The 25,723-nt window shown below is 40.4% G+C and overlaps 1 protein-coding gene across 5 annotated transcripts in view; it reads left to right on the plus strand.

Annotated features, from left to right (window-relative positions):
- The window catches only part of LOC108497673 (septin-2), a 35,589-nt gene that overhangs the window by 4,661 nt on the left and 5,205 nt on the right, over window positions 1-25,723 (plus strand). For all 5 annotated transcript variants that reach the window (XM_017815516.1, XM_017815518.1, XM_017815515.1 and 2 more), the window contains exons 2-12: window positions 1,219-1,270; window positions 2,324-2,423; window positions 3,883-3,969; window positions 4,558-4,681; window positions 8,866-9,000; window positions 9,465-9,582; window positions 13,754-13,855; window positions 14,645-14,790; window positions 15,787-15,870; window positions 16,794-16,851; window positions 22,938-23,031. In XM_017815516.1, coding sequence (XP_017671005.1) covers window positions 1,244-1,270; window positions 2,324-2,423; window positions 3,883-3,969; window positions 4,558-4,681; window positions 8,866-9,000; window positions 9,465-9,582; window positions 13,754-13,855; window positions 14,645-14,790; window positions 15,787-15,870; window positions 16,794-16,851; window positions 22,938-23,006 — 1,050 coding nt within the window. In that variant the 5' untranslated portion in view covers window positions 1,219-1,243 and the 3' untranslated portion in view covers window positions 23,007-23,031. The remainder of the gene's footprint in view (window positions 1-1,218; window positions 1,271-2,323; window positions 2,424-3,882; window positions 3,970-4,557; window positions 4,682-8,865; window positions 9,001-9,464; window positions 9,583-13,753; window positions 13,856-14,644; window positions 14,791-15,786; window positions 15,871-16,793; window positions 16,852-22,937; window positions 23,032-25,723) is intronic.

The raw sequence follows: 25,723 nt of genomic DNA on the forward strand, positions 1-25,723 counted from the left end.
TTTGGGGGAAAAGTAGGCCTTGTTTTCTTCCAGGGTGGCTGGCATCTGCACAGCTGCCAGGACTTTAAATGTCTGCTGCAGGGCAAATGAAATGCTGTGGGAGCTGAAAACATGTTTTCTTTAAAACTCCAAGTGGTAATTATGCTAACTTTGCTTTTGCTCAGTCCAGAGTGTGTCTCTGCTAGGATTGGACTGTCAAAATGCCAGTCTCAGAAAGTGTCCTGTATCCTGCTGAAAGGGCTCCTGCTACCCCCCAGGAAGGTGTTTGTGTCTGAGCACACAGGTGCCTGTACTGGTCACTGCAGCCCAGGAGCTGCACTGCCAACAGACCAGGCTGGGAAGTGCTCCTGCCACTTGTGCACTTCCTGCCCTGCTCAGGGGCTGCTCTGGGTGAAGGGGCCTCTCTACTGCCCTGAGAACTCACCTACAGCTCAGCTGTAAATAGAGAAGGGCTTGCCAAAACCCTTCTTCGGGGTGTCTGAAGCCAGAGAACAAAGCTTTTGGAGAGTTCTTCACCTCAGGGTGAGTTTCCGTGTCCAGAATTGGTCAGCCAAGTGTGTCCTTTTCAGCAACAGGACTTTGAAGTGACTGGGAATAATGTTATGTTCTGACCCTTACCTGGGAATCACGAGTGTCCTGTTCTCATGGGAATTACTGTGTAATTTTTAGACAACAGTTACATTACGTTCACTGGTTTGTAAACCATATTTAAGAGAAATATAAGTCAAAAGGGTAAAAATTGAAAGAAAAATGACCTCCTTAGTGCTGCTATATCCCAACCGTGGTTGGGAACAGAGAATATTTGAATTTTGGGTTTCATTAGCTAAGTGCAGAATCAGAGAATTAAAAAAGCATTTTGTCAGGAGTGCCATGCGTACTCAGCATTAGCTCTCAGTAGACAATTTTCCTTCTTTAAAGACAGGATGGATGAAAGTTTGTTATGATACTAAATTTTAGTATTTTGCATTCTAAAGGAATATCTTTGTTTCAAAACTTTTAAGTATTGAAATGAAGTATTCTGGTTTTGATAATCCTGTGTAACTTCTTTCAGAAGCAAACATTTTGATTGTGGCCTCTTTATTGTGGTAATCCTTGAGTATGTGACATTTCATTCTACTAGAATAAAATGTGATTTTTATAAGCAGATGATCAGTTCAGAATTAAAATCAGTGTAATCTTCAAGTCAGCTAACATGCACTATGGCTTTGTTTTCCACAGTGTCTGAAACTTGGAGTGACGAAACATGTCTCAGTCAGGTGAAAAAGTGAAGGTAAAGAGATGGCTGCATAGCCAAAATTTTGTTTAGAATCTGTTCAACTTCTGAAAATACTCATAGTTTTAATGAAGTGGTAAAATTGTGAATAAATGATACCTTATTGCTGCAGATGTGTTCCTTAAAAGGAACCGTTTAGTAGAAACAGAGCTTGCATGTGATTCTCGTAATAGGCTTCCTGGTGTTTGCCTGAGTTTGCTTACACAGTTAAATTGGTACTTTTACCTCAGGAAACTTCATTTGACAAACCTTCATTTCTAATGTTTTTGGATTGTTAGCAAATAAATAATTACCTTTTAAGCTGTATCCCCTCTGCCCCACTGGAAATGTCTGGCATTGTATAAAAAATGTTCTCATCATAAATTCATCTGTGAAGAAAACCTCTGATTCCAGGTAGTTCATAGGTCCCTAAATCAAGTGGCTGCAGTTCTTGTTTAGGCTCCTACCAGGTTTTCAGTCAATGGATAACAGATGGTGAAGCAGCCTGCTCTGTTTATAGCCCGAATCTCTTTGATAAAGTTTTTCAGGCATGTTTCTTTTTCCTGCTTTTGTGTTAGAAGTTAAAGATTGTGAAGATAGGTGAGCACCTTAACAAGCCAAAGATACATCTCTGTGTAACTGTGTCTTGGAAATCCCTACACGAGTACAATGTTCCTGTGTTTTACCTGGGAGCATATACATTGTTTTTAGAGAAGATAGTAGCAGCAAATACTAAATTTTAACAGATTTTTTTTTCTATTTTTAGCTGTATTTACATCTTAAGATTGATAATAGTGTGCTCTTGCAAGCTTGCAGATGTTGATTTTATGCAAGGGGAGACTTTTGTTTGTGTAGCCCAAGGTACTGACTGGTTTCTGTTGATACATCAGCCTTGGTCAATGGGCCTGTGTCAGGGTCTGCCTTGCTACAGCAGCAAAAATAGTTTCATTCTCTATTTTTCCATGTGCTTTTTATACCTCTGCCCCTTACTGTGTAGAATCAACTGAACTTGTTTTCAGCTTTGAAGGGGGAGAAGGATCTCATTTATTCCCAACGTTTGTTTCCTTGCAGTTCTCTGACTCGGCGGGGTACGTGGGCTTTGCTAACCTGCCCAACCAGGTTCACAGGAAATCTGTGAAGAAGGGCTTTGAGTTCACTCTCATGGTGGTTGGTAAGTCACTTCTTTAAGTGTTTTTGACTGCTGTACAACAACAGTGAAATTTCTTTCAGAGGTGTATCTCTCTTCCTACTTAGCAATTGACTGTTACACAGAAAAAAAGCTTTGAACCTCTATACTTTCTAATTAAATCTCTTACCATTTTGTCCTGTTTCGTAGGAGGGAGTATTTGTAGTGATTAGGGGTGATGACTTTGAGCCAGCAGGACATTTTTGTGTTCCTGACTCATTGTCAGATGATGGGGTGGTTGTTTAATCTTCCTTTGACTCTTTTTCCCCGACTCAAGGCATGAATGCACATGGTCAGTATCTTGCTGTTGAAATGGTGATGCTGCTGTTCAGTACTGACTCACTTTTGTGTCAGAGTTAAACCTGTAATTTAAGAAATAATAAATAATAATAAACCCTGCCTGTTCTGTCAGTGAGCACCTGTGTCTTTGATGGAGAGTCCTTTAGGCACAAGGGTCTCCCAAGTGACATGTTGAATTATATCTGCATTGAATCAGTTTAATGTTATCCAAGTGCAAAGGGAGCCCACAGTACTGTCACTGTTCTGTAGCAGTTATTGAAAAATGAAAATGAGAAGAGATGCAGAACACTTCCATCTTATTCTCTGTGCTCTGTAGTACTGTTTAGGATTATTTGGTGGCAGTGTTCAGCAGTATTTGTGAGATAAATAGGTAATCTGTGTTATGTGTAGAGTTCTTGTTTCATGTAGTCTGTGATGACAGATAACTTTTCCATCTCCAAGATCAGATTAGTAGCACCTCCAGTAATACGACCAATTGTTCTAAATGCTGACTCCTTTGATTCCTTGGGCTAGGAAAAAAGTTATTTTTTTGAAACTCAGATTTAGTAGTTACATTTACAAGTTTATTACTTTGATGTATGACTTGAAGTTACAGAATTGTGAAACTTCTCAGGTGAATTTTGAATGGTTTTGGTTTCATGGAACGTACTTAGGCTCAGCTCTAAGGGTGGAAACCCTGACTCTTAGTTTGGGGTTGCTTTACTCGTTCTCCTTCCTAGCACTGTTCCAGGTTCAGTTTCTAGCTTAGGAAAACCATGAAGCTCTCAGAAATTTTCAATGGGAGAGCTACAGCTCCCGATTTTTGTAAGTTTAGATGAAAAAGTTTTAATTTCCCTTAAGTAACTGAACTGTCTCTAGGTCTACAGCCAAAGTGCTGCATGACCTTTCAGCTTTTATTGTGACATTTATTACAGTAAACTTAAAATTTTCATGTAACATTCATGAAAACACTGGAGCCTTGTTTTTCCGGTGTTTTCAAAGTGCTTAGCTGAACCTTTGATGTTTTTATATCAAAAGCTAGGGTGGATCCTGATGAACAAATTATTTTTCCTCCATAATGTGGGCCTGAGGAAGGATGAGGGGTTTTAAAAAGCTTGGAGTAAGACATTTATATGCTTAATAACCTGAATTGTTTTGTTTGTAGGTGAGTCTGGCTTAGGAAAATCCACTTTAATTAACAGTCTGTTCCTGACTGATCTATATCCAGAGCGTTATATTCCTGGAGCTGCAGGTAAATGTGCTTTTGCAGTTCCTCCAGCACACATCCTACAAAACTTCATGTTCTTTCAGTTAACATTGCTTCATTCTGATAGCCTCACCCATGACACCCTTTCTTCATGCTGTCTACATGTATTTTAATCCTCCAAATTGTATTTTGTTGAGTTGTCATTTTCTCATTTTTTTTTCCTTTCAAAGACTCAGCTTTTGTTTCTTCACCAGTTGTTATTAAAAACAAAACCACCCAAGCCTTTTAGGTGTCCATATACCTAAATGTGGCTTTGCTCCCATTTCCTCTCTTGCTTTTTGCCTCTAATGCCTTAAATCCTGGTTTTGACAGTCCAGCATGCTTTTGAGTATTCAAGTTTTATTTTTGCATATTGTTATGAGTAACCCCCCTTTTAGTTTATTGCTGCTTTTTATTTACAAAGACGTGGTGTTAAATTTTACCTCCCAGCTTGTTCTTTTCCTCTAAAATATTTGATGTTGTGTAGGTTACAATACACTCCAGATGGCAGTTCCTCCTCTCTTGCTCTATCTTGCAGGGCTTTCTGCAGCAATTGATAGGCATAATAACAATGCAAATGTTCCTTTATTTTAGAGAAAATAGAGAGGACAGTTCAAATCGAAGCTTCCACAGTAGAGATAGAGGAGCGAGGGGTGAAGCTGCGTTTAACAGTAGTTGACACACCAGGATATGGAGATGCCATTAACAGCCAGGACTGGTATGTGTGGAAATGCTGCTTTGTTAATAGAGTGTGTGTCTTCTCAAACTCCACTCCAGTGTGTCTGTGCCCTTCTACAACTTCCACTTTCAATTTTCTAACTGCTTTCTCCTGTTTTTAAGAGGTTTGGTTGGGGTTCTCCAGGCTCTGTATGATTCTGCCCCAGAATCAATGGCCTTTCCTCCTGTAAGGCTCTCTGACAACTGCAGTCAGCTTTTTGTCTCCATGGCCATTCCAATAGGGTGGAATTATGGAGGCAGGAATTTTCTGTTTGTCTTTTACTTTCTGTGTCTCTGGCCATCCGGTTTCCATGTTTTTAAGACAGTACTCTTCATTCCCTGTCCTTCATAGGTACTATTAGCAATTTGGGTAGCTGCTGTTTTTTTTTATGATGAAGTTACTGCTTAGCTCTCTCTGGCCTAAATGTTGCTGGTAGTCTTTAAAGGGTGAAGTAATTGTCAACAGATCCACTACACAACATACAGAATTGCCTTAACATAAGGGTCGTGAAAAAAGACAAGGGTGAAATAGGAAGGAACTGGGCAGGTTGTAACAAAATTAGTTCATAAATGTAATTTCCAAATAATCATACTCAGGCAATTCTCTTTTGCTGTGGAAAACTGACAACTCTTTTCAAATAAAGGTGAGATGTATTACTGTGCTTATGAGGATGCCTGAATCCAGTGCAACTGGAAGCTGAATTTTGAGCATCCACATGATTGTCTTTTAAGAAGTGCTAACAATATTTATTTTGCTTAAATATTGACACTTGACACTTTTTTCCTGGTGGTGGTGGTAAATCAAAGGCAAACAGTGTCACTGTGCAGAGGGAGGAAGCGTAAAACTAATACAGGTTGATTTGAGTCCTTCAGTATGAGTTAAAGGGCAGGAAAGAGACAAATACCTGATCAAATAAACATCTATAATGCTAATAGACTGTGTTGTAGTCTCTCACTGACAGAATGCTGTGTTATCTGGAGCATTCTGAAGAACACAGTTATCAGGGTTTTTCTCTTCTTTCTAGGGTGTGTATGTAGGAACACAGCAAAAGTGAAGGCACTGAAGTTCCATAAGACACAAAATGAAAGTTTGAAAGTGAAGCTCTAGTGAGATTTTTATTTTCCTCCCACTTTTCCTACTTTAGTAAGTTGAAAAAAAGTTGAACTTTTGGAATAACACAAAGGCATCTCTCTGGACTGCACCACGGTCTTGCTTATTTTGTGCACTGTTGACTAGAGCTTCCTTCCGCTGCAGCCAGAGCTGAGCAGCCTGTGCATTGTGTTACTGAGAGCTCTTCCTGTTGATTGTGTTCTAATGCCCTTTGTTTATTCTGTTCAGATGTTTCTTAGAGACCTACGTGTTGGGATTTTCCCCCTCTCTTTTTGGAGGCTTGCTGAATAGAGTCAGTCCATGGTGATTCAGACCCAGGAGAAAAATTTACCATTTTGTACGTGGTTTTTTGGGACAAATCTTAAACATCAAGATACGTGACAGGAACAAATAGTGCTTACTTACTGCAAAACAAAAAGATGTAGCTAATGACAGCTCTTTAGTCTAATTTTCTTATGTCACACAAAAAGACAGTGAGTCATGGCAAGTGTCATTTGACAAAGTCTGTTAATCTTTCCAGGATGTCCCAGGGACTCGGATGGACAGACTCTTTGTTCTGAACTGCAGTGAAGGCAAACTCAGTGCAACCACCTTCCTTCCTTGGTAGTTCAGAGGAAGGAGCAAGTTTGTGTTCTTGAACTCCAGTTTGTGTTCAGGAGCATTTCCTGCAGTCATGGGTAACCGGTGCATGGTGCTGATCGTGAGCCAAGATTTATAAAGCCCTTTTTTTGGGAAGGCTGCAATTTGTGCAGACTATTTGTATGTCAGGGTGATGAATTTTACTAAGGCTATTTTTGAACAGATGTCCTTGTACCTAAAACAGGGTGTGAGGGAAGGTGAAGGAGAACCACAGTTAACCAGAGTGATAATTTTTTAGATGCTGTGTGAAGCTTTAGTGCTAGCTGGGGTTCTGTATTGTACAATCAAACCACACCCAGAATTGCTCATGGCAGCAGTTTAAGCATGTTTGGAGAACAGCAGAGTTCTTTCTGGTCGGAGGTTTGACACGTTCAGCATCTTTTCCATGCATGAGTATGTAGGGGTCATGAGAGGAGCATGTCCTTGAAGTAACATCTCTCATGAGATAGAAGAGAGAGGATCTAATCAGGGGAGGAACAAAATTGCTTGACGCACAGATTTGGTGTGAAATCTGGCCTCAAGAGGAGGGCTGACAAAACCAGCCAGCAGGTGAACTTGTTAGATGCTGCTGATCGTAGGCTTTGTGTCACCTTGCAGTGTCACAGGTCATTCTTTGAGAGCTGCTCTCTGGCTGATGCTAAATTTTTGAGTTTGTTTTTAAGCTGTTTTAAATGATATTCTGTGGGTGTTGGCAGCTTGATAATATCGCCCATTTTCCCCCCGTGGGTTTAAATGCAACGTTGTGTTGTTTGCTGTTCTAATCCAGGATGTGCTGTCTCCTCAGCAATGACAGCACGGGGTATCAGCCAGGTGTTTCCTGGCAGTCAGGAGGTACAGGACACTGACACCATATTTATGGGGAAAATTATAGCTGTTAGAGCTAGAGAGCTGCACGTAAACCAGTGATATTGCCAGAGAAATGTGTGATAGTTCTTTCCCATTGTTAGTGCTTGGTTTCTGACCTGTATGTCTTCAGTCTCATTACCTTTTACCAGCTAAGAGGAGAAGTATCAAAGATCAACAGGAACATAAGCCATGTTGTTGTATTCCAACCCGTTTAGGTATCAAGATGCAGGCTTTTAAAAGAGCAGCACTAAGGTCAAAACCCCGTAAATTCCATGTTTTGCTGTGTTGTCCCCCAGTATGACTTAGAACAGCCAGATCTCGCAAAGATGTAAATGTGTGTGTGTGTATATATATATATCTATCTATATATATCTATATCTATATCTATATATCTATATCTATATATATATATATGTGCTGCTATGGATTTATTCCTTCTCCATCCAAAAGCTTACTCAACTCTGGAAAATCAAATTCCCTCCAGGACCTCTTCCATCATTCTTATTCCTTTTGTTTATCATCTTTACAGCCGTGCAGCGCTGGGTTGACTGTTGCCTGTTGAAATATTTGCCAGCATTCTGGGTTCATTTGCCAGATCACTGATTTTTCTTCTATTCTCTTGTGTGTTTCCCCCTTAAATGTCTTGGTCAAATTGGTGCTTTTTCAGCAACAGAAATATGGATGATCCTATTTTTCAAGTCAAGCTCTCTAGTTTTTCAAGTCAAGCTCTCTAGTTTTTCCCCAAGTAGTTTAAGACATGTTCATGACACACAATCATTTGCCTAATCTTATCTACATCTGTGTGTTCATTTCCCTTCCCCTGCAGTATTTAATATAAAGTGTGCTTTTGTATTAATGATGTTTGCAGGTGTCTGCATGCTCTGGAATAGCTTAAAATCATCTTCTTAGTAATGCGTTGTGTTTTCGCTCTCTAGTCACTGCTCTTTGTATCTCAATAGTCAGTGTAATCAGATTTTGTGTTCCTTTACTTCTTTGTAGGGAATATTTTAAATTGCCTTCAACTAAGTAGGAATTACTTTTCTTTGTCAACAGAAAAGGATTCTGTAAGGTAACAAAAATAGCTTAATAAATCATGTGATGCTTGAGCGCATGACTTGCAAATGTATTTGTATTTAAACAGACTAGAATACCAGAATTTTCATAGGTAACTATAGAAACCTGGTTCTAGGGTCAGGGTTGTAAATGGAGAGGATATCCAGGATATGTCATTTGTCAGCTGGTTTAAAACCAAATCCTCACCCCCTGCCCCCAGAAAAAAAGGCAGAAAAATCCTTGGTCTTCTGTTCCTGTCTCTGTTGTCTCAGCACTGAGTGCTTTTTTCTGAGCTTGCACTGGAACTTTTTATCCAGTGAACACAGTGGCTCTAGGCAGAAGTAGGGAAATATCTTTTGACATTATCAAAATGTTTTTCCTCAGTACTAGGTACAATGCTAGGAAGTTGAATTTTTTGTAACAGAAATGTTTTTAATAAAAGTGTGATTCTCCTCCTGTTCTTATCTTTTCACAATTCTTCTTTCATTATTTTAAAGCTGATGTAAGATGCCTCTCTCTCCCCTCCTATCCCACAGCTTCAAAACAATTATCCAGTACATCGACAACCAGTTTGAGCGGTACCTGCACGACGAGAGTGGCCTGAACAGGCGCCACATCATAGACAACAGAGTCCACTGCTGCTTTTACTTCATCTCTCCTTTTGGGCATGGGTAAGAAAACACCCTGGAACTTAGGTTTTTTAGGGTATTATAGCTTGTTCATAAGTCTGTTCATTACCTGAACTGGTAACTTAGCTGTTAATTGAGTTGCTTCCCAGCCTGTCAGTAAGCCAATGCAATTAAAATGGTCTTTTGGGGATTAATGCACTCCTCTGCTTTGTCCCCTTTTTGACTTTTAATATTGTTTTAAATGAGTCAGTGTTAATATTGTTTGTCTCACAGAAACATAAGCACTTTTAATATGCAATTTATCTTATAGTGACAATTTTAATTACAACTAAAGCTTTACACGACCAAGGTGATAAGCAAAGGGCTCTGACTTAATTTGTTATGGAGATACTGTTTATGTAGACACTTGAAATAAATAGTCTTTAATACGTTTGGTCTGTTAAAAAAGCAAACAACACAAAACTCCATGCCTTTTTTAAATCTTTTTTTCTCCTATTTGTTGGCAGGCTGAAGCCATTAGATGTAGAGTTCATGAAGGCCCTTCATGGAAAAGTCAACATTGTGCCTGTGATTGCCAAGGCTGACACGCTGACACTGAAGGAGAGAGAGAGGCTGAAGAGAAGAGTAGGTCTAACACTGGTCATGAGAACAGAGCAACCCGTGTTAAAGCCACAGAAAGTCATTTCAGACTAAAGAGGGGTGAATGATATTGGCCAAGGACATAATGTTCAGGAAGTGTGAGGTGGGAAATCTTCCCTGGAGTCTGATGTGCTTTATCAGTTGATTCAGACCCAGTGCATTAATTTGTGAAGTCTTAACAGATTTGAACCCTGCAATCCTGTGAATTTGTACGACTTTAATAACTTACCCCTTGAGCAGTGTAGAGATAATTAGTACTTCTAAAATGCAGTCTGTATTTTACACCAGAGTAAACCTTTTCATGGTAAGATTACATCTTAATCTTCTATATTACCTTTTCATGACAGTTGTTTTGTGATCCTCTGGCTTCCCAGGGTCCTTTAGAATGTTATTGGATCTTTATTCCAGGGGTTTTCCTGTGGGAGTGCTTTTCTGTTTTCTTGAAGGGGGACTACAGTTCCATTTAACTGGAAAAATAGTATAGTTAAAATCATGCCTGCAAAACAGCACATGATCTGAATTCACCCTAAGTTAGTGGATTTGTTTGGGGCTCTTTTGGGTGAACCAGTGCCACGGTGACAGGTGTGAGCATGGTTTGTATGGGCTTGTAAACAACTGCAGTTCAGCATTGCTGTTGTGTTTGTATAAAGCTCAGTGATGGCAGAAAACTTGCCCAAGAAATGGAATAAACCCTCTATCTGAGGAAGTTAAAAGTGGGGACAGTTGTGACTGAATGAACCTTGTCTGCAAAGACAAACATCCACTGAAGGGGGGGAGAGGTATTTATAGAGAAGGGACCAGCATATGGGGAACAAGGTGAAAAGAGGAAGGAAATTAAAAACAGTCCATTTGTTGAGATAAAAAGGACCTCTAGGTCTTGCTGGGAGAAATTCTGTCCAGGCTCTTGAGCTTCTATTGTGTTCCTCCACAAATGCTGTAAGGAGATGACAGGTGCACTGTGTGCAAATTGAAAGAAGTCATAGGGAAGTAATAAAGCAGAAATGTGGCTGATTATGCTGGGTTTTTGCCTCTCTTTTTCTGTGGCTGTACCGACTTGGTGAAAGATTTGTATCTCACAGTAATATTGTTTGCAGAGCTGCTACTTTTTATGAAGAAACTGTATTTGGTCTTTCAGCAGGGAACTCCAGCTCAGTTTTCATAGGTGCTTACTTGTTAGTTCAGCACTTGGGACCAGAATGGTGTTGAAAGATTCTAAGGAGGCATTTAAGTGGAACATTAATAATTTCCAGTATAATTCACAGGGAATTTGAATGTTCTGCTTCAACAGTTCAAATATGTAAAGTAAACTGAATAAAATAGGTTCTAACTACAGTCATCTTTCACAAAAGCAGTTCTTAGGTTAAATGAAGAGGAACATAGTCTTGCTAGGTTTCAATACTTGCTGTAATTTTTGGGGGCTCCTATCTGTGCTCTTTTTATCTGCTGCTGGATGATTTGTCTTAGGGTCAAGCCCAGCATGGTGGACGTGCTGTTTGACAGTCGCTTCTCTGTGTTGTTAACACTGGATTTTAGCTAAAACATGGCAGTAGTGCAAACAAACATTTTACATTTCCCATATGAATTGGGAATTGCTTATTTTTCAGTACACTTCTGGAAGTAATGTTAGATTGAGGGTTTACGGTGTGCATTTATTGTGGAAGATGGAGATGAATCCCACTGTACATATCCTGTGATGAACAGATTGATTTGAAGGCAACTTCTTGTGACCATATTCAGTGCTAATCCATGTCCAGCTCTTCCTACTTTGAACAAAGTTACTTTTAACTAACTGATCTTTAAAACAGTCTTACCTTGGGCATATGGACACCACATTTATGCATTGTCTGAGTGCAGCGAGTTGGATGTAGTGTGAGGGAGTGGTTAGGAAACAGGTAAACAAGTTTTCATTATTTTTATACTGCTGGCAAAGGTCACTCTGCAAACTGAGTTTATATTAAGTCAAATGTATAATGTGGTTCCAAAGCTTTGAAAGTCACAGCTACTGTATATTGTTCTAACTCAAGGCATCTTGGCCAGCAGAGCCTCTAATCAAGCCTAGGAATCAAAAGCTGCTGTGCTGACGCAGCTCCAGCCGTCCCTTTTTAGATGTTTCTGCCATTTGGCCGTCAATCTGAGGGCAAATGTTTTTGTTTTGCCGCTGTGGACTGAGCAGCAAGATTAGCTTATGGTGCTTGCAGAGGAAACCCAGCTTGGAGTAATTCCTGTTTGGTCTTTCTGGAATTCAAAGTTATTTTTTAAAACTCTTGAGTGGGAAGAAATGCAAGACAGTTTCACAAGCTGTGCCATGCAAGGCTGCTAAGGAAACATGCTCAAAAGAATGACTTCATGAGAGGGGAACTAATATTTTGACTTTTTCTTTTTTAATTTCCCATGGGAAGGCTAATCTTTAAGAACACAGAATCCTCCGAGGCCAATAAAAATTCAGATTTGAAGAAGCAAAATGCTGTTTCATTGTTAGGCCCATAAAATACAGTTTGTTTTTATTGCAATTCTTTTTCCTTTCAGGAAAGCACTAGGTTTAACAGCTGTAATATATTATTCTAGCACCCCTTGCTGTTGGCTTTCCCGTTATTGTTTCACTTGCATTTTATCTTCAAGATCTCAGCCAGGTTAAATGTGCTTTCTTGTTTTATGCAGCTTGAAGGCATCACACTGCAGCACTGCCCCACCTGTCCCAGCTGTGCATCTTTTATTATCATTTGGTGACAATTTAGTTCTCTTCCATTTTGCAGAAAGTAACAACGTGCATTGAGTTAAATGCCATTGTGTCAATGTAGCTGTTAATTGCTTCTTGGCAACACTTATTCCCAAATTTCTTTCTGCTTTAAAAAATGCTGCTGTCTGTGTAGGTGGGGGCTCATGATATTTTATTGAGTGCGGGGGATGTTTGTATACCTGGCAGGAAAACACTGTCAGGGGAATAGCTGTGCTTCAGACGTGGTCTTTCCTCTTCTAACGGTCTGGAGAATTGTTTGATTTTAAACAGCTGTTTGATAATCACATTCTGGTTGGACAAGTTTCATTTATACTGTAGCTGTTGGTTGCCATCACGACAGAGGATGGAGGAACCCAACAACAGCCAGAGAAGCTCATTAAGAGCTCTCATCTGTTTGAAGTCTGCTTGTACTTGTGTTATTGAGTTAATCTCCAGTCATATGTGTAGTAGTGGCATCACAAGTGCTTACACAGACTTTTCTGAATATTTTTACAATGACCTCAAAGCCCTCCCTGATTTTCCCAAAGTTTGTCCTCTCTCTGAGTCCATTAGTGCAGTAGTGCAGCTGCTTGGGTCAGGGGCTGTCTGGGGGTTCCAGTAGCAGCTCGTTAGGGAAAACTCCTCTAGGAAGTTTGCAGAGTCCACCTTTTCTGCTCTCCTCATACCCTTCACTGGGAGAAACTCTTGTCAGTGTGTTTGGTGCAGGGACACGAGCTGACTGTCATGTTTTCAGCAGTGTGGCAGCAGAAACATTCTCTTCAGTTCTGAAGAAAGGATTGACTTGTGCCACCTTTTGAAACTGCCCAAGGCCCAGAGTTATTTTGGCTGCTCACCCCTGTGGTGATTTCATTAGGAAAAGAATGTACACAGGAATATGGATACAGTGTTTTTATGTAAATCTCAGACATTAGTGACAATAAAGAAAACTGTTTAGGAACAGGTTTTTTCTTAGTGGATTTTTAATGACTTTCTCCAGTTTTAAGTAGATAATGAGCTTTTGTCTCTTTTGATTGAAGAGGCAATACAAGCTGTCTTTTAAATTTTTGTACACATTAAATGCACAAAAATATACTGTGGCATGGGCTGAGTGGTTTTGATGCTGTAACTAATGAATCCCTTCTCCAAGTTCGTTGCTTTTATTCTTCCTTCATATAACCTCACTTTGCTTTTGTCTGCTCTGTATTATGTGCCATGTGAATCTTCTGGCATTTTGTAATGATTTACTTGCTATGTTTTCTAAAAATGCATTTATCTTTTGTGCCTTTTAAAAAAATCTTTAAGCCTGTGTTATTTGGTACTTTGGACACTGAATCAGGTGCCTATTTGTGACAGACTAGTAAATCAATGATAGATGTTTTTAACTGAATACCTCTTCATAAAATAAGAATTTACTATTCTTCCTTTTTTGTAAACTTTCAGGTTCTGGATGAGATTTCTGAACACGGCATTAGGATTTATCAGCTCCCTGATGCAGATTCTGATGAAGATGAGGAGTTTAAAGAGCAAACTAGAGTTTTAAAGGCAAGTTTCCCTCCTAATTTATTATTTTGCTGCAGTAGTTCTTCAATCTACAATATGCCTAAGGGTACTTTTACAAGGTGTTGAAAATTCCAGTTATCTTTGGATATTGACTCTGAATTATAATCCTTATTATTCCAATCCCTGTTTCATCAGAATTCCAAAGGTAGTATTGTGACTTTCTCTTCTCTTCTAAGGGAAAAGCCAGTGTTCACCAGGAACTATAATTTGCAGTCTGTGTTCTGACTCAAACGTTTCAGCAAGCAGGGAGAGAGTGTGTGTTATGGTTGCTGTACTGATTAACAACTTTCCTCCTGTTAGATGAGATAATAAAGGTTTTACTGCAGTAATTTCCTCTCTGTGCTGTGGTATTTGCAAAGGTGCTTGAAGAATGTATCTGCAATTCTCTCTCCAGCTCCTGCAGTCTGTGTGTGCAGTGTGTTTGTGTTGGCTGTTCTCCATGCTGGCTGTGGCAGATGACACATCGTGCCCAGACTGTGCTGGAACAGTCAGGTGTTCCCAGAGCACAGCGTCATTTCCTTCTGGGCCTCTGCTCACACAACTGAGCCTCACAGAGCTACAGGTGTTCATTGGGAGAGGTTGCCTTGCCTAGAATAGGATTTATTGCTTTTCTGATGGGGAAGGGTTTTAGCAGAGAGCATTTGTAACATTTCTTTCCCCTCTCTCCTGTCTGTTATTTAAGGCTTTGTGCTTTCTTTAAAAAAAAAACAAAAGTACAGAAATCAACCGGCCAGAAATCAAACCAGTAACTTGTTTTTCTGTCTCAACTAGGCAAGCATTCCCTTTGCTGTTATTGGATCCAATCAACTAATTGAGGTGAAGGGGAAAAAAATCAGAGGCCGCCTGTATCCCTGGGGAGTTGTGGAGGTTGAAAATCCAGAGCACAACGATTTCCTCAAGCTGCGCACGATGCTCGTGTGAGTAACGGGACAATGGTCCCCTCTCTGGGGCTGACGTCACTGTGACAGTGACTGCACTTACAACAGCAGGAATCCTTAACTCAAAACTGGTTCTCATGGCAGTGCAGAGTGACATTTTAGTCCCCTGCAGCTTGTTGGGCTGCTGTACCCTCTGATCTCCGACTTCAGAAAATATTTTCTGTATTTTACATTGCCAGATATATGTGGGTTTATGCCTTTATGGGAACTGATTTGGTGGCTTTACTTTTCAGTTGAAGTTTTGTTATGGTGCAGTCGGTGGGCAGGGAGGCTTTTAAAATATTTTTCCAAGTGAAAAGTATTCTTAAAAGCAAAGTGCAATTTTCCTGGCAGTGCAGGAAGTGCTTTGTTAGATGTGGTGCCCCGCCCCTTTCTGATTTTAGCTGATACGGGTATTCTGCCTGCGTAAATGGCTTCCAGGGATTTTTTTTATAAACGATGTTCTGCTGTTGTTGGACATGGAATTCCATTGTGTCGTTCCCAAGTCAGTCTGGCTGGGCAGGGATTGCCCTCTGCTGGGCACTGGGAGCAAACGGGTTTTCCTCTTCCCTGACGATTGGAAGGCGTTAGGCAATGTCAGCTGTTGTGTGAGCCAAGCAGCTCCACCTAGTTCTGTTACAAATTATACTTAACAGCACTTCAGATTCATAACATACTTCAGGAATTACAGGATTTTTCTGAATAACTGTCTTTGCAAGGTTGTTAATGCTGCAAAGACTGGTGTAAACAAGTCACCTAAAGCAGTGGCTGAGAGAAGGACAGTGTGCTTTGGGTCTGGGAAGAACAATGCTGGGGGCACTTAGCTGTGAATTAAAGACCAGGGAGCTCTGGTGGCTCTATGGCAGGCTGGCTCTGTAAGGGTTTACTTCTCTGGGAAATGCATCCATTGGATAAAACAGAAATAGAAGATAAAAGGGGTGATTTTCTTTCCTTTGATGAGATGGACAGTGTTCAATGGCCCTTTGCCTGTTCCAGAACACACATGCAGGACCTGCAGGAGGTGACCCAAGACTTGCACTACGAGAACTTCCGCTCGGAGCGGCTCAAACGCACTGGCAAGTACGTGTGTGCTGCTGGGAGTCCCTTCTTCCACTGGGACATTGCACTTGCTCTTCCTCCCAGCTAATCCCTGGTTGTTTCTCATGAGATTCCAATCTATGGAATTACTGAAACTTGTATGAAACACTTCTGGAAGAGAGTAATGCACAGCAGGGTGCTGTGCTTACAAATGGCTGCTTGTTCTGTACCCATTCCCTTTTCTCTGTGCAGTGGGCTGCAGGCAAGGTAGGTTTTTATTAAATGATGTCTGCTTGGAGGAAGTAAACACGAGTGGGCACATTTAAATAGGCCCCAGCTTACCTGATCAGGTAGGACACTGCTGCTCCAGTTACTGCAGGACTGCCATGGTGGCTGTTCTCTTGCTCCTGCATATATAGCTGAAGAGAGAAGTTTTGACCAATCAGAATTTTCTGATAATGTCTGTTGGTTTTATGGAGTTTATTTTTTTTTTTTTCTTCCTGGTAAGATTTTTGTCCTTGGCAACTTACTGAAAAAAAAATGCATGTACCTTTCCTGCATCTTTATGGATAGTAACTGGTCCATACTCCACTTGTTCTTTAAGTATTCAGCAAAGCATTTTGATCTTAAAGAGAAAAGGAAATGACCTACGCAGCTTTTTATTGGTTTGATTTTTGTACCATGGATAGATAGTGGGGGAAATCTCTTCATTAAATTGCAAAAAAATCCGTATAGCAGTGAAAAAATGGAATTTTAAGAAATGGAGAGTGGATAGCAGGAGCTGGTGAGGTAAAGATGACCTTTTACAAAAGGGAAGCATGAGTTTAAGAATGTCCCAATTTCCCCTGTGCAGAGACATGTAGCCTTTTTTAACGTTACATTAATTGAAATATGACCCTTAAATCTGTTCTTAGAGGTTTTTAGTTCTGTGTTTTATACTATCAATGCATTCTTTTCTTCACTAGGCCTGTTGAAGAGGAAGTGGTAGACAAGGACAGAATCCTGCAGCAGAAGGAGGCTGAGGTAAGAGGGAACCTGTGAAGCTGTTCTTTGATGTAACATGCTGTGCTGCAGTGTCTGTGTGTGCAGCTGGAGCTGTGGAACAGCCCAGAGCAGGACAGGGGAGCTGCCCAGGCAGAGTTTGGGTCAGAGTCAGGGGCACTGTGGGTGGCAGCTGGCCCGTGGACTCTTGGCGCTAGGCAGGATATTTATCACTTCCCATTCCTGTGCTAATTTTCCATAAGAATATTTGCTATTTTAAGTATTGAAATCAGTTTATGTTTGTCAGCTACGTGTGCTGCTTTAAACAGTGTGTTGGGACAGACTGACAGTCTGAGGTCATTTCAGATCTGCAGGTACTCACTGCAAGCATGTTACCAGTACATTTCTTTTTATGGCTTGTGGCTATGGAGTAGAAAAAGGCTGTTGGGTCTCAAAACTTCCATGATAAAATAAATGTGAATATTTTTTCATCTTAATCCTGACTTAATAGTATTTCTGTTGCATCTTCAACATATGGATTTGGTGTTTCCAAACTCTGGTTTCTCACTCTGGTTCCAAGTTATTGCTAGGCTTTTCAACTTAGTATTTTTATGCTAAAGTTGTAAAGACTCAAACTTTTAGCCCAGTATTTAAATTCAAGGAGTACATTGCCAGTGCTTATAATTGCTTGCAATGTGAAAACTGAAGGCTTTCTGCCAATTGCAAGATAGTGTTTTTTTTTTAGTGTTTATCCTTCTTTTACGCAATTCAGCTTGGATCCAAGTCCATAAATGCAGGAAGGTGTGATTTAAAAGAGCATTGCGTATGTGCAGTGATTTGGAGTAAGAAATAAAGAGCTGCAAGCAGTTTTGTGTGTTTCTGAGGTGAAAGAATGACTCCCATACATGGAAATTTTTGAAATGATGTTGCTTTGGTCTGTGCATTTCCTTCTTCCTTTATAGCATCCATATTTAAAAATAGCTAACCCTGCTTAGCTATTGGCTAACCATGGCATATTGACATAAATAGCAGAAATGTTCCTAAAAGGAAACGCAGAAGCGGCTCATTATCACCATATTTAATGATATGAATTAGTGCAGATTGAATGAGCTGTGTATTTATCCCTGTATGACTCCATTCCAGCAGCACGAGCCCTGGGCTGGCTGTGCCCCCCCAGGAGTGGGAGCTGTGCAGTGTTGTGTGCCCAGTCAGTGCCTCCTGTGCCTGCTGGGTGTGCAGAGCAGCAGCCCCAGCAGCTGTCCCGCAGTCCAGGGGCCTGGACACTCTCAGGAGCACTTTGGGAAAATGCTTTTTGGTTTTCTTTTTTCTCCTTAGTGCTTCCGAGATTCAGGCAGTAGACTTAGAGATTTTAAGTCATGGCTGTTTCTCCTGTTATTTGAACTTTATAAATCATACATGTCTAATAGTTAAGTAGAAACTTGGGTATCCTTTAGAACTATTTATTTTAAGATTTATGTCTCAAAAAATTCTCCTATAACCATTTCCTCTGGAAACTCATGGTAGGGCAGGCACATTATTATATACTAGTCTATTCTGACCACTCTGTCTGAATGTATAGATAGAGTTTTAAATGTATATACATATATAATATGGAATGTGTCTTTTATGTAACATGGCTAAAGGGGTGAAATTTTGAATTTCTTGGAGGACAGTCTTTGGGAGTTTCCTCTGCGGCTAATCATCTCTGAATAATTGCTGCTGAAGTCGCAGAGGATTAGGTTAGAACTTGAAAAAACAAATACATTTTAACTTCTGCATTCTGCTGTCCCAAGGAGATCAAGAGGCTTTGCTGAATCCTCTGTAGATAAGCTGGTATGAAGTCCCTTCATCTCGAAATCATCCCTAAGGTTCAGACTGGGAAAAATCTGTGGAGGAAAGAGGCACAGAGGAAATGGGCTTGCATTCCATGGCCTTCACAGAGAAAACAAATATCCATTTCCCCTCCTGTTTTGCATTCCCATCAGTAACGGTGCTTGCAGTTCTATTTACAGTTTTGTGAGGTTTATATAACCTTGGAAGGAATGAATGCTTGGGCAAGTGCCAGGACCATCTTTATCAAGGCATCACTTTTGCTAAATGATCTTTTATTATGCCAAAGGATGTGGTCCCCAGTTCAGCAGTCTGGAACTGCTAATCTGTCATTTTGGATTTACTGCTCATCTTCTTGTGATTTTGCTCATTTGCAAGTGATGACCTGTTTTTCTGAGATGGGAAGTGAAAATAAGAATAAAGATACTCATGTTCCTTACTGTAAAGATGCAATACAGATTATTTTCATGTTGTAGTGCAAATGGGCACAAAGTTAAAGTGTGTAGTTTTGTGCCCTATTATTCCTACTCTGAAAACATCTCGTAATAAAAACCTTTCAAAGTTTCGAGAGGTAGTTCTTCCAGAAAACAGTTGGGCTGTGAGTACATGAAAACAGCAAGGACTGAGCTTTCTCTGGTTTCTCCAGTGAGCTATTCTGAGGCTTTTGGGCAAATCTTCTCTCCACTGCTTCCAGTGCAGTTGCTCAGCACTGGGCTGAGTGTGGTAGAAGGAACCACACTGCTGAAATTGTTTGCTCCTGTCCTTCCCCTTTGTGAGTGTGTTTAACCCTTTGGCAGCTGAGATGAGGAGCTCTGGGTCAGTGTGGGAGTCAGAGAGGGCACAGCAGTGGCCTGGGGGAGGTGAGGGTGTGAGGAGTGTGTGCAGGTCACTGCCTGGAAGTGCAGGGACATGTGAAAGTATTTTCTTGAAAGATAATGTGGAAACTTTTATGTGAAGAGACAGCACAAGTGCTACTGAAGGCTGTGTATCCGTGATTCCTGTGAGGGGCACGGATACCTTTGAGGAGGTGCATGGTTCATTTTTAACTCTTATTTTAAATGTTTGTTTCCTTTCTGTGTTGCTGCAGTAGTTACATGACAGTTTGAACTAAATTTTAGTCCTGACATGAGTAAATTAAGAGGTGTTTATGTCAAGGTTAAGTTTATTCTTTTGCCTTTTGTTATCTGAGAACTCACAGGAACGATTTGTTTTACCAGATCTCCAAACATTATTTCCTGGCTTCCTTTCCATGGTGTGCATTGGCCCTATGCTGTCATGTTGTAGCATCTGTTCTTCAGGGCCTGAATGTGAATGTATTAATGCTGCTCTTACAAGTGAGAGGAGTTGCTGCTGAGCAAGATCAAAGTCATTTTATGGCCTTGATGCTTGCAGTCCCCAACAGCAAAGGGAACACAGATGTGGATGTGACATCAGTGCCAGTCTTTGGTGTGATTCTTTACATTCTCCTCTATTAATAGCAGAGTTGTTTCTGTCTGTGCAGGAGATCCAGTAAGGTGAACATGAGCTGCTTTTGGTGTGTACTGTGATGTGGAGGAACAGCTCTTATGGCCCATCCTCTACTTGAGGAATTGTTACCACTTGAGCACAATACAGCTGGATTCTCTTTTTTTAACTCCACTCCTGAGCTGCCAGGATTCCTGCTGTGCAAACCATGTCCTGCCCAAGGTGTGCATCCTCCCTGAGTTCAGCACTGCAGTCCTGTAGTTATGGGACCAGGTTTTGCTGTGGTAACTATCGTTGCTCACAGGCTGTCTGCTGAGAATACTGTTGTGAAACTGGTAGTTGTAAGTTTGATTAGAGCTTGAGAGCCACAGTCTCACAGCAAAAAGCAACCATTATTTGCATAGCAAATGCTCAGTGAAAACCAGATCAAAATGCTGATGCAGCCCAGGATGCAGTGAAAAAAAGGTGTGCTTGAGTACCTTTCTGTTCTTCTTTTTTCTTTTTTTTTTTTTTGCCAGCTTTCCTTATGGAAAAGAAACTTATCTCCCAATGGCCATAGGAGACAACAGTGTGCCTGGTTTTGCTTAGTTTTTTTCACAGGCTTTGTGCCTGGAAGTTTTTCTACTGAATTACACTGAAATAGCTTCAGAAACTTGCCATTACTTAGCTAATGGACGAGACTGAGACTTCACCAGTAGGTCTCAAAAACTCCCCATGAGAATGGAAAAGGACAATCTTGTTACAATATTAATGTTAGAGCAGAGTAGGTCTCATGGGGCTTTTGTGCTGCCTACATTTGTGTCCTGTGCAGCATCTGATTTCTCTCATGGTATGGGCAGATTTTTATCCATGAAGGTTAAGAAAATGCAAGTCTCAGTGCTGTATTTAAGTCCTACAGTGATGCTGGCTATTAGCAGAGTTCTGTGTTTGAGCAGTCCCCATAGTACTTGGGCAGCAATATCTTCCCCTGTCATTACCGTTGGGTGGCTATTTTGGGAATGTTTCATGGCTCTGCTTGGAGTGCTCTTGGGAAAGCTCAAGTAGGAGAGCTTCCAAAAAGCTAGTTCTGTTCTGCTGGTAAATCTACAGAGAGGCAGTTCAAAAGACCAGGTGTCTTACATTTTTACAGATGGATCTTTGAAACTTCTTTTTTTATTGTATCATGGAATCAATGCAGCTCTCACTTCTGAAACTTTCTGCTTTTTTTTCCTCCTTCCTGCAGCATTATGCCATCTTTCTGATCAGGAGCTTTTTGGTTTGAGTATTTAGCAGAAAGATGTAGATGGGTTTATAATAATCCTTGCAGACTTAGCTGTATCTCATGCTGTTGCTGTGTGAATCTCCTTTTGTCAGAGGGCATCTCTGCTGCAGTCACAGGAACCTGAATTAGCCTCTCCTGAACCCTGTGCTGCAGCAAGAGGATAAGTACATAAGCCAGCTAGTTCTGGGCAAGCTCTGTTACTGCTGGCTATGCTGCAATCTGTTTTTTACTCCTTAGTTAATCTTCAGTTTCTTACCATTTCCTAAATCTGTATCTGAGACCAGGCAAGGAAAAGTGATGTGGGCACCTGCAATTTATTTTTTCTGTTCTGTGATGTTTCTTTCTGGTTTTTCTTGTTTTGTGGTTGTTTTTTTGTTGTTTTTTTTTTTTTCAAACAGCCCAAACCAACAGCTCAACACCATGTACATGCAATCAAGTATTTGTCTCAGATTCTTTTGTATTGAATCTGATGCAGTAATGAGTGTCACAATAGTTAATGTGGTTCGCTGGATGAAAGTACAGTATGATTGTTTAAACACTGTGTTTTGAGTTAGAATTCCCCCAACCTCCTTGCAAATAACTGAAAGCAATTCTCTACTTCAATAAGATGACAACTTGCTATACAAGCCTCAGATTTTTACATGACCTCCAATTTGAGATAGACTCATACTTTATACAATGTGCATGGAAATAGGAGCCTATTTCCTTCCCAGTTTGTAACATGGGACATTTGTAGTTCTGTATGTGAAGCTTCCCCACCTGCATTTGGAAGGAAGTACCAGTCATTTGTAAACCAAATTAGAGGTATTTGCATATACATTTTGAAAATCTGTATTAGTGATCTTTCTTCTTTCTTAGGAACATTTGTTCCAATTAATGTTATTTTAAAAAAACCCCAAAACCCAACCAACCAAACAAAAAAACCCCATTATGTATAACTGGCCTTTTATGAGATGGAAACTAACTTATAAGTGTTATAAGAAAATGCCTTAAGAAAACAATTATTTCCATGAAAAATCATCGTTTAGATGTAAAAAATATTGGTTCTTTATATGTTTAGTCTGGCTTTTCAAATTTTATAAACATCTTTCTGTTTCTCTTTTGTAGTAGTTTTTAAATCCTGGCTGCATGTTCAGCTGTTCCCGTTGCTAAAAATTTGCAGAGTTCTTTGATAGCCAAAGGCTGAGTGTTCTTGCATGGTTTTGTGCTTTGAGCACTTGTATCAGAGCAAAGCTGCTTCAGCTCACTCAGGTGCATGTCTGCACGCCAAAAGGACATGCCTTTCTTACTGCAGATTAAATGGAGATTTACAGGTCTGTAAACAACAAAAGATTTGGACTTTATAGCTTAATTTTCATTATAAGTATTCTTCTGTGAAAGTTAGATGTAATGAACTGAAGAGTGTGAGATGGGGAAAACCAAAGTATTCAATTATGTGAATTATTGAACATTTCGAGCTTGTGAGGAAGAAAACAGGATCTGCATTCTACCATGGAGGAAAAAGATGTATGGTCTCCTGGATTTTTGGCCTCCTCCTGCCGTGCTTTAAACAGTGGGTGTGTCTGTGTTGCAGCTGCGCCGCATGCAGGAGATGATTGCCCAGATGCAAGCCCAGATGAGGATGAAGCCCGGGGATGACTAAGGTGTTTGACACCTGGATGCATCAGGTATTGCTCTTCTCACTTGTTTCCTCCTCTTACATTAGACTTTCACAGTGGTTCTTGTTAATTTTGCACTTTGGACTTGCTTTCACAGTACTTACAGAGGAGAAATGAGTGGTTCTGGGTAGACTGGAAAAGATCTGTGCAAATGTTACCTTTGCAGCTGTTTTTAAGACCTGTAAATGCTTATCCTCAGTGCCTTATTTTTGAATCATGTGGCTTTGTTTCTGTTAGCACAAGCTGCTCAGAAAATTGATTTGTTTCTATGTAAACAAAAGTTAGGGTGTTTTGGGGTATGCAGGCTGCTGCATTTATAACAGTTTTCTCAAAGAACCAAACAGAATTTTACGAGCTGGTCATGTGCAGTGAGTACAGACTCCCTTGGTGGTGTGTGTGATGTATGAGGTGGGATCAGAGCGAGCAAAGAAAAAAATTCTTGTAGCAAATATTAATTCTTTCTTCAGAATGCAGCCCTTCTGATATAATTCTTCTTTTAAATGCAAGAAGGAAAAACAGAAGGATATGAGGAGTCTTGTTGCTTAATACTTCAGCTTAATACTCTAGTTGTGATTGCTGGTCTTGTGGAATGTAAAGCTTGAATAAAATGGATTATATTATCCCTTATGACCTCGTGGCAGCTGCCAACATTCCAAGCCTAAAATAAGGAGATTTTTTGTTGCCTTTATTTGAACCTTCAGTCTTCCTGTTTACATAAAGAAGAAAAAAAAGTTTAAGAAATAAACTTATTCACTGGATTCTGATTTAAGCAGAAGTTGATGGTTTTACTGGTAAGTTCACTGTGATCTTTGAGTGAAGTAGTTAAGGGAAAGAAGTAATGCAGTCTCAGGTTTCTTACTGTCACAGTTCCAACTGTTGAAGATAGAGGAGTCTTCACATCATGTTTTCCAACTTCCATCTAAGATGTGCTTTCCCAGAGTTGGAATTTAAACCCTGAGGATAATTTTGTGGCTGACCATGCAGTGTGTGCAGGAGCAGTGTCTGACACAGCCCTCATTCCCTGGGCAGGAGCCTGTTCAATACTGGGAAGTGTTTCAGTCTGAACTGAAGGTTCCAAGTTTTCATGGTGACTTTTTTTGTCATCACATGGCCAAACTCTGAGCACAGCAATGGCTGTTTGCTGCAGGACAGCTAGTGCAGTGTAAATGGTTGGTACTGTTTTTTGCAAAGGAGCTCAATTCTTTGTGCAACTTACAAATCAATTTTAATCACATGGCACCTTTACACTCGTATTCAGTCAGAAAAAACCCACTGTAGGTGTAATAACCTTGTCCATAGTCGTTTGCAGAGCAGAGGATGGCAAATGGTGCAAATGCATTCAGAGTTCTGTCTTGAGTTCCTAGATGCTGGCTTTGCTGTGAAATCAGGCTCTGGGGGCTGATGGGATGTAGTATTCCCACTGATGGCTAGCCAGTGATGGCCCCAGATTCCCTGTGTGTCACAGCTTCTGCAGTACTGGCTATGGTATTTATAAAGCTGACCTGGAGCAGAGTTTGTCCCAGGCTGAGTTTGCAGCCATGGCTACGGAAGCAAACAGAGTTCAGGCCATGCTGGTGTGCCCAGGGCAGTGTTACCCTGTGGGTACCTCACACTGCTGACCTGGAGTGCAGCTTGGACCACTGAGGGTGCTAAGCAGGGGAGATTTGCAGATTTAACTGTTCCCAGGATCTTGTTGTGATTCAGTTGGAACTGAATCTCGAGGAAGTTAATTGGTCTGAAATACCGAGTGGGGACAAATTTGGGAAGGATTTGAATGAGATCTTCATACATGGAGGTCCTGCTGTTTCTTTGGAATTCGCTGAGCTCCATTTCTGCAGCTGCTGTGGAAATCATGTTTGACAGATTGCTTTCAGGAAAGAGTTTTGAACTTATTTTTTGTTACCCTTGAGATGCTGCTGCTGTAAGTTATTGGCCAGTATGCACAGTCAGAACTGCAGTTGCAGTCCTGCTGAGCCAGGGTGTTGCTATATGATCCTGGCAGCATGTTGAAGTGAATCCTCACCCAGAACTTACCCTTAGGCAGGTTTCTCTCATGCATGTTAAGTGACTTTGCAGTTCAGGAGGAATGACGAGTTCAACCTCCAGCATTCCCATCAGATTTATTTGCTGTATTTTATTTAACTCACTATTTCTAGAGAAACCAGGAAACTTGTAATTAACACAGTGGTTAACAGAACCAAACTGACAACAAATTTAAATATACTTGATATCAATCTTTTTGTTCTATCACAGCTTATCTTGAACATCTCTTGGGTTCTAGTTTTACGACAACTTTAAAGGATCAGCTCTGCTACTGAATCCACAGTCTCTTCTCCAGTTGCTCTTTTGCACCCTTACTTATCCTTATACTGCGAAAAATATGTGACTCTATAGACAGTTTATATAAAATTTACTATTTTCACTCCTTTTTATTTTGGATACATACATATTTTTTTATTTTATTCAAAAGTCCCTTAAAATATTTTCCCCTACATAAAGCCCAGATATAAAGATGTTTTCAGGTATTTTGGGAAAAGAGAAGTATGGTGTAAAAACCTTCAGAGATGAGAGCTGGAGAATAAGCAGTAGGGTAATGAAATGTGCTGATATCCAAGTATGTGAAATACACACTTCTAGTTTCAGATGTATTTTGGGGTGGGGAGGAGATTGCTGGATGCTTTGGGGTTTTCTATAAGGAGTC

The sequence above is a fragment of the Lepidothrix coronata genome, unplaced genomic scaffold (assembly GCF_001604755.1).
Source record: "Lepidothrix coronata isolate B3197 unplaced genomic scaffold, Lepidothrix_coronata-1.0 Scaffold51, whole genome shotgun sequence".
Taxonomy (NCBI): Eukaryota; Metazoa; Chordata; class Aves; order Passeriformes; family Pipridae; genus Lepidothrix; species Lepidothrix coronata.